At 50.1% G+C, this 18,100-nt stretch overlaps 1 protein-coding gene across 3 annotated transcripts in view; it reads left to right on the top strand.

The window, feature by feature from the left end:
• HOOK3 (hook microtubule tethering protein 3) overlaps window positions 1–18,100 on the top strand; it is a 1,014,571-nt gene that overhangs the window by 905,229 nt on the left and 91,242 nt on the right. For all 3 annotated transcript variants that reach the window (XM_078676339.1, XM_078676338.1, XM_078676340.1), the window contains one exon: window positions 2,073–2,173. In XM_078676339.1, the coding sequence (XP_078532465.1) occupies window positions 2,073–2,173 (101 nt within the window). The remainder of the gene's footprint in view (window positions 1–2,072; window positions 2,174–18,100) is intronic.

Here is an 18,100-nt window from a genome sequence, read left to right as displayed (position 1 = left end):
TACACACAGTAGCGCCTCCTTCTCCCGCACACTGTCTGCCCCTGCGCCGAAGAATATATTCTGTGCAAATCAGCGCTAAACCCTTGTACAACTGATCGAAGGCACCTAGAGAGGCTCGTGACCTCTGTAAAAGGTGCCTTGGTTTCTTCCTCAGCACAGTAGTTTCTCATATGAATCTTAAATGAGCAGCTACCTTGGTTGACGCCACTTTTGGAATCTGTTTATAAACCTATATAATCTTTGATTGACCAGACTGGGCAATCTCTGTGGTTGTAATTTGCGCAATATATTTGTGAAGAACCAAAACATGTTGCCTAGCCCAATTACGTTTTCATCTCTGTCTCTGGGTATATGCTGCTAAGGAGGAGGGCCTGTGTGAGGGCTAAATTCAAGCAGGGCTCGCAACTTTAAAAGCGCAAGTATGATGACGATACCAGACTGGGATTTTCACACACATATATTACAAGTAGAGTCTATGCGCATCGTTCTCTGTAGTAGCGACAATGAGATATTTCTGTCTGAAAAGCAATTTTCGAAAATGTTAGCGCACTTTCGGCCTGATTATCTGCTATAACCTCACTGGCTACTTAAAGCAGCAGGCACACCTATTTCTTCCACCGTAGTCTGCGGTTGAAATCAACGTCTGGTTGAGCTCCTTAGCATTAACACGCCCAAAAAGATCAAAATGCACTTGACCCAGATTCACAAGCATGACATTTGTCCCGCTCATGATATTCATGAGCCAAGCACATGTGGCTTCCAGATATTCTATGAGTGTGCGGATGGTTCACCTACGGAGCCCTACAGCACGGTGGAATTAGGTCTTATTAAAGGCCTTTCTTTATAATATTACCTGTTTCCCAACAGAGCAAACAATACTCAGGATCAGATTTTTTTTATGTGGTCATGCACATAACCTCCGCATGCACACATCTGGCGGTCATTGCCATGCTGCTTAGCTAAAAATCATTTGCCAGGCCAAAAGGTGAGACCTATTGGCTTTGCCAGTAATTGTTTTGTTAGTTTATAGCAAGAGGATCAGACAAAAACACTATCTTGTTGAATAGTGAAACATTGTACAGTCTCTCATTGTTTTGGTATGGAAATGCAGAAAGCAATATGCAAAATAATTGTGTAAAGTTGTGTGAGTTGCACTTGTATATTTGAGGAGTTCTTTGATGAGAGTTGCAGATACCAGTTGTAGCGCAGCTATACATTAGCAAACTTGAGATTAATATAGGGATTTTATTTTAATTATTTTTTTTTATAAAGTATTATATAGCGTGAACTTGATCCCGAAGGATATCAGAGCGCTTTACAATTTGAGGCAAAGGCAAAAAATACAGTATTTACAACAATGTTTTTTTTTTTTTAAGGTGAGACAGGCAATTTGGGAAAACTTTCAAAAATAGGAAAAGCATGTACCACAATAGCAGGGCTTGAAAAAAGTACACTCACAATGTTGATTGAGCAAGAGTTAATAGTTCATAGGCTATCCCAGGTCAAAGATGAACCGTGCTGAGATCTCAGGCTATCCCAGGTCAAAAGTGAAGAGTGCGCCTATCCCTGAGATCTCAGGCTGTCCCAGGTCTAAGGTGATCAGTGCACCTATCCCAGAGATCTCAGTCTGTCCAGGTCAAAGCTGCAGCAGGAAATAGCTGCTACATGCAGCCAGCAATCGTCCCAGCTTTGAATTAGCTCTAACGGCCATATAGGAAGTTTACATCTGCAAGTTGTTACAGCTACAAATATTTTTATCATGACATTTTCATTTCATGCTCATTAGTAGCAGGGTCTTTAACAATTTGGAAACTTGCAAGAGTTAACTGCTATAGTTAACAAACATGTAGTTTTTCTGCTATCCTTCCTCAATATATTTTTTTCAGATAGCGCTTCCCTGAGGTTTCCATTGACCACTCTGTCTTTCTGATAGTATCATCAGAAAGGCTGTATGTGCGCCCCTTTATAAAACACCTTCTATTTTGTGTTGCAGCCAAGTTGTTGAATAGTATATGACGATAGATCTTCAAGACATGTGTAAAATTTATTTTACATTCTTATGTTTCCCAAAGCATTAAAAATTGAAGAATTACAAGATGCCTTAAAAAGGAAAGATGATGAAATGAAACTAATGGAAGACAGATACAAAAAATACTTGGAAAAAGCCAAAAGTGTGAGTATTTTATATTTATGTCCCTCTTTCTGTGATGTTATGGAAGTCTATTTTGTTGCTAAAATGTTTCCTTGTTTACGTAAAGAAGCAGAATAAAGTAATGCACTAGTATTCGATTTTAAAACCCTGAGCATCTGTGATTTGTCCATAAAAACCCTATACATGTTATGTTACTTTATGTTAATAAAGTTTATAACGCGCACAGCTACTCGAGTGAAAGGACTCAGCAAAAAGGGAGAAAGGGTGAATTAAAGAGGAAAGTGTTTGGCTGCCTTGTCTGGCTTTCGTGGTTGGGACGCGATTAGGATCTCCGTGTTGGGGATGTTATGCAGGGGCCCGTTTTGAAGTCGTTTCAAGAACAGCAGAAAGATTTTCAAATGCCATGTACCCAATTTTTTTAATATTTGCAATTTCGACATGCTATTTCCCCTAGCTTGGAGGGACTGGAGGAGTTGGCCGATTTTTGCCCAGTAGAAGCAAACGTTTTTATGGGTGATTTGAAGGACCATAAGATCTCTAAAATGTATCAATCCCTTGTCACGCATAGCTCTCCAACTCTGCAGCATCTTCGTGAGGCGTGGCAGGGTGATATTGGCTCACACGAAGAGGAGGACTTGGTGGAGGCCCTTGCCTCCCCACGGGGGGCAGCCATTGCCATGAGTCTTCTGCTCATCCAGTTTAAATACCTCCATAGGGTATATTTCACGAGAGTCAGGCTATATAGGGCGGACTTGGTAGCTTCCCCAGTTTGTCTACGTTGTATGCATGAAGAGGGCACTCTGCTTCATACTATATGGGACTGTTCCTCGCTGGCGCAGTTATGGCGGGGAGTGATGATGTGTTTGTCAGAGGTTTTGGGTTGGGACCTTCCTCGCACGCCTAAGCTGGTGCTCCTGCATGTGATGGATGATGTTTGGGGCAACATCTATAAACGCCATCTTATGCTCCTGGGCTTTACAGTTGCCAAGTGTGACATCGCTCGGGCATGGAAGGCGACCGTGGCACCATCCGCCTCGGTTTGGAAGGCAGGACTGGATTTTTGTATGGGTTTGGAGGCTCCTAGCTTTACAGCGAGGGAGTGCCCCAGTTAGCACTATAAGATCTGGAAGCGTTGGGTGGACTATCGAGGACTAGAGTTGGAGCAGGTTCCGGCTCAGGGCCCGGGCCGGTTCTGATCTTCTTCCACTCCCCTCCCTCTTCCCTTGGTGGGGATATATTTTTATTTTCTCTTCCCTATAGGTATAGGTCTGCTGGTGGGATTGTGCCCTTTTGCAGGGCATAGTAGTGAGTGTGGGATTGTTATTCTGACTGTATTATTTTTTACTTTGCTTTTCTAACAGTGCGGTGGGATGGGGGGTTTTGTTTATTTCTTATCTCTTTTGTATTATTGAATTTGCAAGTCCCTTCAATATTGTTTTCATTTGTATATGTGAAAAGTGTCAAAGTCTTGATAAATTTATGTTGATGCTATGGAAGCCTCTGGGTTACAGAGCTCCGCTCTGTGTATTTTGACAAATAAAATATGTTCTAAAAAAAAGGCAAGTTTTTCTAAATTGGCTGGGATCTTGCAAGCTGCTTAAGTCAAATGGGAGTGAGTTCCAGGCCACCGCAACCGTATTGGCCATGGACGTGCCACCTGTCCTTTTAAAGCGGAATCTTGGCGTGCTTGCCCTCAGCATATTGGAAGAGCGCAGATGCCTGCTAGGGGCATAAAACTAGAAGCGCTTCCTAAGATAGATTCGACCGAAATCGGAAAGAGCAGCATGAGCCGTTACCAGCGCTTTGAATTTGACCTGTGCTTTCATGGATAGCCAGTGTAAGTTACGCAGCTGCTGCCTGATACTGGTTCTCTTAGGGAGATTGACAAGCATTCTAGCAGCAGCGTTTTGGACCACCTGTAGTTTATCCAGTAGGTATCAAGGCAGGTCGGCATACAGTGCATTGGCATTATCAATATGGGCTCATGTGACCGTTTCTTTTGCTGCTAAGGGGAGAAGAGGCAGAAACATTTTGAGTAATTTAAGTATGCCAAAGCATGTTCCTATCAGTTTGTTAATTTGACTGCTAAAACTAAGCTTTTCGTCGAACAAAATCCAGAAGTTCTTGACCGGAAGGCCCCGAGGGGGGGGCCTGGGAGACTCATCCGGCCAGAAGTCGTGCCAGACAGAGGGGGAAAATCGCAGAAGAATAAAATCTCTGTTTTATCCTCGTTGCATTTAAGCTGGGTGGTAGTGAGCCAATTGAACACTGCTGTCAGACAGATTTTGACATATGAAGAAGATGGCTCCTGTTTCTTCCAGGTGAACAGAAGCGAAGTGTCTTCAGCATATGTGACGACTTGTATCGATGTACTCTGATATCAAGGAAGAAACGTAGTTTGTGTGGTTCTGCAACTTTGAGACCTACTTGACATTCATTCTTCAGTCTTTGTGTCTTCTGCTAAAGGTGATCTTTAGCACCTTGCCTCGTCTCCGTAATCTTGAGATCTGGGTATAGAAGAGAAAGACTTGTATTTCCTATTGTCTTTGTGGTATTCCAGCAGTGGGTGTGCTAGCTCATTCAACTTATTCATAGAGTTCACGAAACCACACCACTAGCTTTTAGTGTTTTTTTTTAAGATGTTTTTTCCCATTCTACTGCTCTGAATTTTTCTGGGTATGACCACGTCAACAGAGTCACTGAAGCATCTTCTACTCCTTCACTGGAAAGGATGTCCCAATACCATTTAAGTTGTGGAATGTCTTCTTGGTTCATACGTCTATTAAGTCCCTTGTGTGTATTGTCAAGAAGAGTAAAGTGAGGAACCTTCCCCAACGGACAGCAAGTAACTTGGAGGCAGCTTCTCCCACACACCACCTACTCAGCGGTGACCCCAAAAGATTCAATCTTAAGTTCACATTAAGTTTCAGTCTTAAACAGGGTCTTGCCTGGAAGGTACTTGGCCATTGAAGCTTTGGGATTCAATGCTATTCGTGTTCATAACCCTTATGAACTCCTGGATATGCTACTGGTGAAGTCCACCTCTACACTTCTACATGGCTTGTATGTGGCTTTGCTGCTGGTACCTCCGAACCATTCGGGCATCTGTCCTCCTCATATTCCAAGACAGAGTTGTCAAAATGTAGGGGGATCTTTTATACTGGCAAGATCTATAAAGCAAAACGTAGCAGCTCAGTCCTAATTTCCTTAGAAACACTCTCCATTGAGAACCCCTTTAACTTTAAAGAAGCTAGTGCCTATCTTCCATGAGACCAGAAAAACACAACATCCTGACAGTTTTGCAAGTCTTTTTTGCCCCTCTGATTGGAGTCTAGACCAAAGCAATTACCAGTGCCTGTGTTTATTTCAGGAATTTAGTCCCAAGCCTTTTGTTCTATTCAGTGGAAGAGTCCTCACAGGAAGAGGATGTAGGCTTACGGGTAGAGCTGCCGAACCGGGTTCGAGCTTCGGCATCGGCTCAGCATCCTGTGATACTGGGCCAATCACTTAATCTCCCTGTGCCCCCCCAAAAATGAATGTGTCCTTGTGTAACACAACTGGTGCTCATGTAAAGCGCTCCAATACCTTTGGGTCGAGTTTGCGCTGTATAAATCTCCAAAAACAAACCGACTATAGTGTACACAAGCCATGACCTTTAAAGGAAATACACACGTTTTATCTGCATATGATTTGGATCTGTGTTCTACTTCAGCCCTTTTGAACCTCTTCTGACAGGAAAGTGTGCTGCAATGAATTATTTTTAACATGCATATCTTTATTACAGACCCCAGGGAGCATGAATCCCTGAATACCAGGGCCCATGTACCGCAAAAGCGTTGGATGTTTTGATGGCTTGGTCCTGAAGAAAACTGGAGGGAGGGAGGAAGGGAAGGTGGATTGCACTTGAGATCAAGTGTCTTACACAACGATTCAACTCAACTGTAGTGCAACCACCATTATCTGATCCATTTTCCTAGAAGTAGCCTCAGCTGCAAATCCTCAACATAATGATGATAAGTTTTACATTGCATGTGAAATCCAACAAGGTTGTATTGGGCAGTGGCGGATTTTACAGAATGTTCTGAATGCTGATAACAGTCAAATGACGCAACACTTTTTTGGAGAGAATAGAGGAGACTACTTGCAGACAATATATCCATTCTGTAGATTCCACATACCTCTCTGAGTGATCTTTTTTTTAATAAACTTTTTACTCGTTTTATAACAATTAAAGACCACTGAAAGTACTGAATAGCAATCCATCATAGCATTTAGGTCACACCCACTTGTTTCTTGTGGGTTCACCATGATCTTTTTCCACTGCCAGCACCAGTTCATTTTTCCAATCGCAACTATGCTAGCGGTGGTCTCCTTCCATCTACCCAAGATCAGTGGCTGTCCGGCTACAGTCATCTGTACATTTGCCATTACTGCCATATCTTTACCCACTTTTTGGGGCAACCCTTCCCCTCGTAGTCCTGTCTCTCCACCAACATCTCTGATGACTCTTAGTCCAGCAGTGCAGTCATCGACTGACACATTGGTGGTCATAGTGTTTAGTGACTACTCCGATTCTCTCTCTATTGGTATATGTTGTGTGTTTTTCAAGCCATGCGCCTGTTGTACAGTTATGATCTTAGTAAAGCTTTCACTCCAGTGGCAACAGGAAATACTGAACCAAGATGATTATTATAAAGTGAAGGGAATCCCACTCTCAAGATTGTGTTCTTTCGATTCTTTAACTCTCATCTGATCCTGTTGCAGATCAGAAACCGAATGCAAAGGATGTGATGAGTTACAAAGTCTTTTGTGTCAGTGGCTATGTGGAGGGTAACCTTCTGGAATTTAAAAAGCCAGAGCCACACCATTCTGACAGTTTTGCTGCTTCAACCTGCAAAGTAGGCCAGTATTGTAAAGTAACAAACATGCTTCTTTACCTCACTCTTACTTTATTTATATGATGATCTTGGATAAATGTATCCTTACACAGCGGGCACTTGACTCTCCTATGAAAGCTAAGGAATGTACCCTCACTGCTGTGTAATCTCATAGCTGATGTTTGCAAGGGTATGTATGTGTAAGGGACTGCTTATTACAACAATGTTTCAGTTTTTTAAGTTTATCATCTTCAATCTGTGGTTTCCAAGTCTATTATTCATTTATTTATTTATTAATTTGCAGATTTAGAGTGTGCCTATGACTTGAACACATACTTACAGGTCTAATTCCCCCACCTATGGGATTATGATTTAGCGACACTGCTGAAGTAATTCAAGAGTGGCCTTTGGTGGTTTTCATGTGCACCTCCTGTATATGCTCTTTCATTACATGAAGATTGCCGGATTGTAAGCAGGTGAATGATTGTAAACGTTTATGCATTGTAGGGTGTTGTCTAGAGCTATTGGCCTCATGTCGCTGGCATGCTTATTTCACTAGCAGTACAGGTCATCTTCCTGTACAGCAAGCAGTGGGAGGACCATTTACTCACACCACTGGAGGTGTGGCTAGAGAAAGACAGTTAGCCTCCTACAAGACCATTATTGCTGAACTTGGAATTATGGTGACTGAAAGCTAATTTGCACTAAGGGGGAGATCCTTACCACTACTATAGGTCCCTATTGATAGTTATTATCCACATCGCTCTCGTGGAATGCATCTGTTGCCTTGTAGGGGATTTCCGTGTATAGTCATAATCATGCGAATAGTCCCGCCCATGGGCGTGGACCCCGAAGCACTTCATTAGATATATCATCTTAAGTTGTCACCTGCTGCCTTTCTTCGGGAAGGCCTGCATAGACACTTAAGAGATAAAAAGACAATAATGCAGCCTGACTAACTAGGTTACACTGGCCATTACTTCATCTTGAAGTGAAAAAAGATAGCCAGTTAACTTTTAAATTTAGTAATATCTGAAAGAGACATGTTAGTGATAGATTCCTTACCTTAGAATATCCCCAGGCGTCAGACTGGATCCGGAAATGTTTGCGTAGCAATACCCCTGCGCGTCGGTAGGCATCGTCTGCGGCTCCGCGTCCGTCGGCGTTAGCGCCGGAATGACGTTGTCGGAGTACTTGGACGCCACCCATGCGCGCTGACGTCAGTTCTTTTTTCCGCACCAGCTAGCGCAGATCTGGAGAAGCTCTACCTCTAGTCATTTTTTGACTAAACTTTTTGATCTTTTTGATCATTTTTCTACTCGAGTCTTCGACTCCAACGTTGCCGGTAGGGATGCCCGGGTTCAAGCCCTGTTCGTAGTGCGACCGACTGATGTCGGTCACGGACCCCCATCGCCGGTGCCTGAAGTGCTTAGGCCTCGACCACGACGACCGCACCTGCTCCGACTGCCGGGCCCTGACGTCGAAGGCTAGGCGGGAGCGGTCCCGCAAGCGGCTCGAGCTCCGGCAGTCGACCCCGCGCCATTCCAGGTCCCGGTCCCATGAGAGGTCGAGGGACCGGTCGCGGGGTCGGAGTCCCCGCAGCTCCGGGAGTGGACATCGGTCGTCGGGATCCAAGTCCTCAGGTAAGAGGCATGAGAGGTCGGAGCGGCATCATCGCTCCTCTGACCCACCCCGACGCTCGCACGATGCGGCCGGGGGTTCGGGCGACACCGCCCACGCGGCTCCTAGAGAGTCGCAAGCGTCGCCGCCTGCCCCACACCTTCGGGTCCCTGGGCACGGCGCGACGCCGGAGGAGGTCGAGCGGTACCTCATGGCCATGAAGTCCCTCCCTCCTCAGCCGGGTTCCGCGGCGCCTTCGGGCCCAGCGGCCCCGGCTGGAGGCCCTAGCGGGTCGGGCGCTTCGGCCCCGATGCCGCCGGGTGCTTCGGCCCGACGCCGCCGGCGACTTCGGTCCCGGCGCCGCAGGTCCTCACCGGACCCGCTTCCGGATCCGGGTCGGCGCCGGTCGACCTCCCGACCTCACCGGCGCCGGCCCCGAGGGTGGAGAAGTGTGGCTCACTGGTTAGAGGAGGCAGACCTGGAAGCAGAGGGCAGCCTGGGACCAGGGTTCAATTCCCGGCTCGGCGGGGTCTTGAGTCCTAAAATGTCCATGGACTCGACAATTCTCGCTCCAGTGCCTACTCGATTCACGGGTTCACACTCTGCGACTCTGGGCAATAGCTTGCTTAATCTCCACAACGGCCCCTCGCGGTGGGATGCCTGGCTTTCACCTTGCGGATACCTTGCCGGGGTTATCTCACAGGGGAATACCAGGACGGGTTCCCTAAGCAAGCGCTTAGAAACCGCTTGGTGATTTGCGCTATATAAATTCCTGTGACGCCCCCGGCGCCCGTTGTGGACGCCCTCCCCAATCTTCCCTTCGGTCCGACTCTGGCGCCGGAACGGCGCCGTTGGGCGCCGCTTCCGACGGCCTTTGGAGATTTTTATTTCCATGAGGAGGCCCAGTCTGTTGACCCTGAGTTACAGGAGACTGGTGACGGAGGTGATTGGGAGGGGTCTGAGGACCCTCTGGCACAGGAGTGCCAGTCTCAAGAGGACTGGACATATGAGCTTGGGGAGGCCAGTGGTATTGACACCTCGCCAGACACTGGATTTGTCTCCCCTCCCACCGTGGCTACGGAGGAGGGGGCTGCTTATAGCGTAGTGTTAACGAGGGCGGCCAAGGCCTTGGGCCTTGAGCTCCCTGTTGCGGCCGTGAGGACTAACCTCCTCACTGAGGTTCTTAAACCGCAGGCAAGCTCAAGTGAGCCTCTGCTGCCGTTTAATGAAGCCTTATGTGACGTTCTTGTGGGCGCTTGGTCCAAGCCCGCCACGGGTCCGCCTGTGGATAGGAACGTGGCCAGACGCTACCGCCCGGCTCCGGGCGACCCTTGCTTTTTGTCCACCCATCCCACCCCCGAGAGCCTGGTTATCCAGGCCTCCACTTCCCAGACCGCATTCCCGACGGCCCCGCCCGATCGGGAATCCAAGAGATACGAACAGTTTGGGAAGAAAGTGTTCTCGTCCCTGAGTTTGGGACTGCGGTCTGTCAATACCGCGTGTCTCTTGGGCCGTTACACCCACACCCTGTGGGACACGGTCGCAGACGTGCTGCCACAATGCCCGGAGGAGGTCCGGGCTAAACTCGCCCAAGCCCTTGTGGAGGGTCGAGATGCGGCACAATACTCTATCCGGTGTGGACTGGATACCACGGACTCACTGGGCAGGGCGATGGGAACGACGGTGGCGGTTTGCCGCCACGCCTGGTTGAGGTCCGCCAATTTCTCGGCCGATGTCCAGGCCACCCTCCTGGATATGCCGTTCGATGGCCGTCGCCTTTTTGGCGACAAGGCAGACCATGCGCTGGAGCGCTTTAAGGACTCCAGGTCTACGGCCAAGTCCTTAGGCCTCTCGGCCACGCGCCAGCAATCGGGTGCCTTTCGCTTTTGTGGCCACGGAAGGGGCGTCCCCACACGTGCTGCCAGCCCCACACCACAGAATACCCAGCAGCGCGGTGGCGGCCGTGGAAACCGCCGTGGCGGCGGCGGTCGGGGTCAGCGGCGAGGCCAGTCCACACCTCCCTCCGCAGCACCTGCCTCCAAACCTTCCTAGTCCGAGCTTTCAGGCCCATGTGACGCCTGTGGGAGGCAGGGTTCGCCATCACCACTTCCACTAGCGCACTGTCACATCGGACAGGTGGGTGCTGCAAATCGTCCGAAGGGGCTTCTCCCTCCCCTTCGAGGCGACCCCTCCAGCCATGCCACCGCAATTCCACCGCGTGTCGGGGGATCACTTGCAACTTCTGCAAGAGAAAGTCACGGCCCTCTTGGCCAAGGGGGCCATCGAGCACGTTCCTGGGCCAGAAGTAGGGTGTGGATGTTACTCCCACTACTTTCTGGTGCCCAAGAAGGGCAAGGGGGGCCTGCGCCCGATCTTGGACCTACGGAACGTCAACGGCTTCCTCCGTCAAGAGAAGTTCAAGATGTTGACTTTGGCTCAGGTCTTAGCTGCCCTGGACCCCGGAGACTGGATGGTAGCGTTGGACTTGCAGGACGCTTATTTTCACATTCCCGTCCTGCCGGCCCACCGGCGTTACCTGCGGTTCACGGTAGGCCATGAGCACTTTCAGTTTACCGTGCTCCCCTTTGGCCTTACCAGCGCCCCACGGGTGTTCACGAAGGTGATGGCGGTGGTCGCGGCTCATCTACGCAGGTTAGGGGTGTCCGTCTTCCCCTACGTCGACGACTAGTTGTTGAAGGCGGGCTCGCCCCAATCAGTCGTCTGCCACCTCCAGACTACGGCCGACCTCCTGCATTTGCTTGGGTTCTCCATCAATGTGCCGAAGTCGCACCTGTGGCCCTCTCAGAAGCTCCTCTTCATCGGAGCGGTTCTAGACTCGGCGCAGTTTCGGGTTTACCCTCCCGAACAGCGGGTTCGGGATATTCAGGCTCTGATTCCCATCTTTCAGCCTTTATCCCCGAGTCTCGGTCAGGTTGACGCTGCGGCTTCTGGGGCTGATGGCCTCCTGCATCCTACTGGTGCGTCACGCCCGGTGGCGGATGCGGGCTCTACAGTGGGACCTGAAGTTTCAGTGGGCCCAGCATCAGGGCAACTTGTCCGATCACGTCTTGATCTCGGAGGGCACTGCAAGACAGTTGCAGTGGTGGCTCACGGACCGCGATTGGGTCAGTGGCAGGTCCCTCTCCCTACCCCACCCGGAGCACGTAGTTGTGACGGACGCGTCCCTCCAGGGCTGGGGGGGCCACATGGGAGAGGCGGAGATCAGAGGACTCTGGTCTCCGGCGGAGGCCCGGCTCCATATCAACCTGTTGGAGTTACAGGCGATTCGTCTAGCGCTGAAGGCATTCCTCCCCTCTGTCCGGGGGAGTGTGGTGCAGGTGTTCACGGACAACACCACCGCCATGTGGTACTGCAACAAACAGGGCGGGGTGGGGTCGTGGACCCTATGCCAAGAGGGTCTACGCCTCTGGCAGTGGCTGGAAAGTCAGGGTGTGACCCTGGTAGTTCAACACCTGGCAGGTTCTCTGAATGCCAGGGCGGACGAACTCAGCCGTCGGTGCATGATGGATCACGAATGGCGTCTGCACTCGGACGTGGCGCAAGGCCTCTTTCAGCAATGGGGAGAGCCTTGGTTAGATCTATTCGCCACCGAAGAGAACGCGCAATGTCATCGGTTCTGCGCGTTGGAATTTCCAAGGCGGCACTCGCTCGGAGACGCTTTTCGTCGCGAGTGGAGTTGCGGTCTGTTGTACGCCTTTCCGCCTATACCACTTCTGCCCAGAGTGCTGAAGAAGATCAGGCGCGACCGGGCCCAGGTTATCCTTGTGGCTCCGGACTGGGCACGAAGATACTGGTATCCCGAGCTACTCAGCATGTCAGTAGATCCCCCGATTCGTCTGCCCCTTCGGGAGGACCTTCTGTCGCAGCAACAGGGGACGGTCCTCCACCCGAACCTGTCCAGTCTCCACCTACAAGCTTGGAGATTGAGCGGCGACAGTTGAGGCCATTTGACTTGCCTCCCGAAGTCTGTAATGTCATTCTGGCAGCCAGGCGTCCCTCCACAAAGTCGGTATACGCCTGCAGGTGGAACAGATTTGTGGCATGGTGCACAGCAAAGGCTGTGGATCCACTCTCTGCCCCCCTTCCTGAGGTTCTCCTCTTCCTTCTTTCTCTTGCCCAGCAGGGCTCTGCTCTGGGCACTGTCAAGGGCTACCTTTCTGCCCATTCTGCCTTCTTGAGGCTCCCTGATCAGCCTTCTTTGTTCAAGTCCCCTATTGTTAATCGCTTTCTTAAGGGCATCACACACATGTTTCTTCCTGTTCCTTTCGTGATGCCCCAGTGGGACTTGAACCTTGTTCTTACCTTCCTGATGTGCGCTCCCTTTGAGCCACTTCACAACTGTCCTCTTCGTCTTCTGACTCTTAAGACTGCTTTCCTGGTTGCCATCACCTCTGCCAGGAGAGTGAGTGAGCTCCAGGCCCTTTCTTGTACTCCACCTTTCCTTTCTGTCCATCCGGACAAGGTTGTGTTGCGTACTAAGCCATCTTTCCTGCCCAAGGTTGACTCAGCCTTCCACATCGGGCAGTCCATCACCTTGCCAACCTTCTTTCCGCCTCCGCATCCCTCTAAAGAGGAAGAGCGGCTCCACCGTCTGGACCCAAAACGTGCGCTCTCATTCTATTTGGATCGCACACGCCAGTTCCGGGTGGATGACCAACTCTTTGTTGGCTACGTGGGTGCTAAGAAGGGGAAGGCGGTACACAAGCGGACCATCTCCCGGTGGATCATCTTGTGTATCCAGGCATGTTACTCCATGGCTAAGAAGGAGCCCCCTGTTGGATTGAGGGCTCATTCCACTCGGGCCACGGCAACTACAACTGCCCTGGGCCGGGTAGTGCCCTTACAGGACATTTGCCAGGCAGCTACGTGGGCCTCGCTGCACACGTTCGCACGACACTACTGCCTGGACAGTCAAGTCCGGAGGGATGGCTTCTTTGGCCGTTCCGTCCTCCAGGACTTTCTGGTGTGATTATTGGTTCGCAGACCCACCACCGGGGTTGGTATTGCTGGGGTATCTATTCTAAGGTAAGGAATCTATCACTAACGTGTCTCTTTCAGATGCACAAGTTACTACTTGTGTAACGATATATCTGTAAGAGACATTAGTTAGTGATAGATTCCTTACCGACCCACCCATCCTCCCCGTTCTGCGAACCGATATCTAGGGTTAAGGTCATCCCCTTTCAGGGCCCTAGTTTCTTGGCACCAGTGTTGGTTCTATCATGGCTCTGCGTATCTGGCGCGGAAAAGCTGTGTATCAGAACTGACGTCAGCGTGCATGGGCGGCGTCTAAGTATTCCGACGACGTCATTCCGGCGCTAACGACGCTGACGACGGACGCGGAGCCGCAGACGACGCCTACCGACGCGCAGGGGTATTGCTACGCAAAAAATTCCGGATCCAGTCTGACGCCTGGGGATATTCTAAGGTAAGGAATCTATCACTAACTAATGTCTCTTACAGATATATCGTTACACAAGTAGTAACTTGTGCTTTACTGAGTTTCAACACATAGAAAACTCCCCTTCACAAATCTCCTTTTTTCATGATAGAGAAGAAAGGGTTGGACAGAGAAGCCCTCCTAGGCTTCCATTATGTGTCTGCAAATGGATACCGTGCCTTTAAGAGTCTCCAGAGACCCCTGTATGCCATGATGCACAGCCAGAGGCAGTTACTTTCAGTTCTTTTTTCGGCTCCTGCTAGCAGGACCCTGGAGCATTTGAGCTCTACCTTTTTTGGTATTTCCTTCAAATTTTGATTCAGTATTTTAATTTTTAGAACTTCTGATGTCTTTGGCATGTATCTACCTTCTGCTGTCCTTTTTTGGCAACATTTCTATAGTTTTCTTGCCAAAATGCCTTCTTTGTTTGACAAGTGTCCTGACTGTGGTAGGAAGAAGGCCAAGTCTGATGCACGCAGAGTCTGTATTCTGTGTCTGCCTGTCTCTCATGTGCCTGACACCTGCTCTATTTGCAAGACCATTTCTAGGCGCCCCCTGCATGACAGGGAGAAGATTCGACTCCCAAGGGATGGAGCAGCGAAGACAGAAGGCAGCATCTTCAGCCTCTGGGCAAGGAGAGGGTAAGTCCTCTACCAAAACCCATGCTTCGATCTCTGGGGGATCCCCAGTCGAAAAACGGCAGAAAAACGACGCCGGTCCCAGTCAGCGTTGAAGACAACATCGTCGAGAGCTGGTATGGCGACTATATGCTCTCCGTCGACTCAGGGCTCTGGGTCGAAGCGACGTCGATGCTCCACGCCGAGGAGAAGAACGCGAGGTCTCGGCGAGATCGCCGTCGCGAATGTCCCCGTGTTCAACTTCGACTCATCCATGCAGATCGCTGTCGAGACATCATTGTCATTGATCGGAGTCTTAAAGGCACCGGCGGTCACCATCGATGCGTGATCGCCGTCGAAGTCTAAGAGAAGGTCAAAGTCTAAGAGAAGGTCGAAGTGGAAGAAAAGGTAGAAGTCAAAGAGAAGGTCGACGTCGAAGAGTCACCACCGACGTTGGACGTCGAGGTACCGTTCCGGGACTCGCTCCGTAGTGAGCCTGTCAACAGGGAGTTCATGATCCAGTCGACGTTTGCAATCGAGCAGTAGAGCGATGTCGAGGGGGAGGCCTGACGTTGAGTCCAGGGCCCCTTCTTCACAGCCAGCTCGAAAACAGAGGAGGCTGGTCTCTTCTGCAGATTCGGAGTACTCTCGTACCTTTTGACCATCAAGGACGCCTCCTGCTCCTCGTCAACCGGTGGCCCTGCCAACGACACCGCCTCCTCCTCATCCACCTCCTCAGCCACCTCCTCCTCCGCCTCATCCACCTCCGCCTCCTCCTCCAGTTCATTCTCCGCCTCCTCTGCCTCAGCCTGGGCCCACAGCCCCTCAGCACACACGTCCTGCAGAGCCTCGAAGACCAAGGTCAAGGTCCCGTAGACAACGCCGGTCTTCCACGTGATTTCATCGCTACGAGAGATCTCGCTCCTGGCATTCCAGGGACACATCTACGAGAACGGGGAGGTACTCGCCTACTCTAACGGACTCTCCTCCTCAAAGAGTGTCTCCCGTTGATGATATCACCATCTTTCAGGAGGTCCTGGTCAGAGGGGCGTCAAAGCTTAACATTCCCTTGTCTACTCCTGTGCTGTCGACTTCAGTTATATTTGAAATTCTCCAGCAGAGACAAACACCTCGTCCTTTGGTGCTTGGTTTAGTGGAACCGGCTATGGAACTGTTCTTAACACCACCTTCTATAAAATCTGCGCCTTCTAGGCTACAGAAGAAATACCGCCCACCTGATTTGAATCCTGCCTTCCTCCGACTGGACCCACCCGGACTCTGTCATAATGGTGGCGGTAAGGATACAGCATGCTACGGCTCCGACTTCAATGGTACCACCTGATAAGGAAAGCCGTAAGCTGGATTCAATGGGGAGAAAAGGTTGCAACACCGAAGCTACATCCATGAAGGCGGCCAGCTCTACTGCCTTGTTGGGCCAGTATGATCGATCCCTGTGGGAGTCGCTTCAACGATTTGTGGACCTCCGGCCCAGGGACAAGCAGGAACATTTTTAGGAGATATTGAATAAGGGACAGATGGTTTCGAATCAAATCATGAGTGCTGCAGCGGATACTTCACTCCTGTCAGCCCACGGGTATTGCCACGGAGTTGCTCTCCGGAGACATTCCAGGCTTCGTCTTACCTCACTGAAGCCGGAGGCGCAACAGCGCATCTATAATCTATCATTCTGTGGCACGACTCTCTTTGGCTCCCATGCGAATGACGAGATGGCCCGCATAAAGACGGAAATGGAGACTTTGAAGGCTGTAGGTCTAGAGAAACCTAAAGAACCGCGAAAAACCTTCCGCCCCTTCCAACGACGTTATTCCTCCCAGAGGTTCCACCGATCTCAAGACCGTCAGTCCAATCAACAACAGCAGTTTCAGTGGTCTTTTCAGCCGTTTCAGAAACACCAGTCGCGAGGACGGTCCAACCAGCAGTCTGCACAAGGGAACAAGACCCCTGCTGGTTCCAAGTCCTGAAGGGTTACTTCCCCCTCTACCGTTACCCACTCCGGTGGGGGGAAGCATTCAAAATTATCTGGCAGAGTGGCAGAAAATAACTCTGGACAATTGGGTACTGAATATTGTTCGCAGTGGATACTCGCTACGTTTTACAAGCGCTCCTCCGTCAATTCCTCCAACTCGCTCACGCTACATGCTAATCGAATTACAGAGGAAGGCCAACATCCTCTAACAGCAAAGGGCGATAGAACTGGTTCCTCTTGCACAGAGAGGAACAGGACTGTATTCTTGGTTCTATCTAGTCCGCAAGAAATACAAGAACGAGTTTAGACCCATCCTCGACTTGCGACAGGCAAACAAATGGGTTTGCAGAGAAAAGTTTCGGATGTTGTCCTTGCATCAAATCTACCCTCAACTTCATCAGGGAGACTGGCTATGCGCAAAAGATTTGCAATACACATATTTTCACGTGCCCATAGTGAGGGAACATCGCAAGTTCCTGCAATTCACCGTAGGCCACAACCACTATCTATACTCTGTGCCTTCCTTCGCCCTGAAGTCAGCGCCCCAGGCATTTTCCAAATGCATGGCCGTACTTGCTGCACATCTAAGGAAGAACAAGGTGTTTGTCTACCCATATCTAGACGACTGGCTGATCAAGGCAGCTACGTCCCAGGAAGCGCAACTGCATTTCAATCGGACTTCCAATCTCCTCCTTCGTTTGGGCCTCCACATCAACCTCACAAAGTCTGTCTCGACTCCTGTCCAATGTCTGCGGTACCTGGGAGCCACCATCAATATACGCACAGCAAACGTGTGTCCTTCGGAGGAGAGACACTTATCGATCCTTAGGACGCTCTCAGCAGACTCATTCAAGAAAATCACGAATGGATCTTAAACGACGAAGTGGTGCCAGACATCTTCGGAAGATGGGGTACTCTAGAGGTCAACCTGTTTGCTACCGCGGAAAACAGCAAATGCTGCTTCTTCGCCTCCAGGTTTTACTAACCAGGGACTCTGGGGAATGCACTGTGGATCAACAGGTCAGGTGGCTTTCTGTATGCTTTTCCTCCAATTCCCCCGATCCCGACAGTACTGATCAAGCTCTCACAATTGCGAGCCAAGATGATCCTCATTACTCCGTAGTGGCCCTGTCAGTGGTGGTTCACAGACCTACTCCACCGTTCTCTCCTGCCACATCTCCGTCTTCCAGGCCGGCCAGACCTTCTAACGAAGTTCAGCGGACAGATGGTGCTCCCCAACCTCTCGTCGTTGAATTTGGCGGCATGGCTCCTGAGTTAGTACAGTACGGACATTTGAATCTTCCTCGGAACTGCATGGAGATTTTGAAGGAGACCAAACGGCCATCTACACGTACTTCCTATGCATATAAATGGAAGAGATTGTGC

Source organism: Lissotriton helveticus, chromosome 2_1 (assembly GCF_964261635.1).
Source record: "Lissotriton helveticus chromosome 2_1, aLisHel1.1, whole genome shotgun sequence".
Classification (NCBI taxonomy): Eukaryota; Metazoa; Chordata; class Amphibia; order Caudata; family Salamandridae; genus Lissotriton; species Lissotriton helveticus.
The sequence above is the reverse complement of the archived record's forward strand: the minus strand, read 5'-3'. Positions and strand labels throughout refer to the sequence as shown.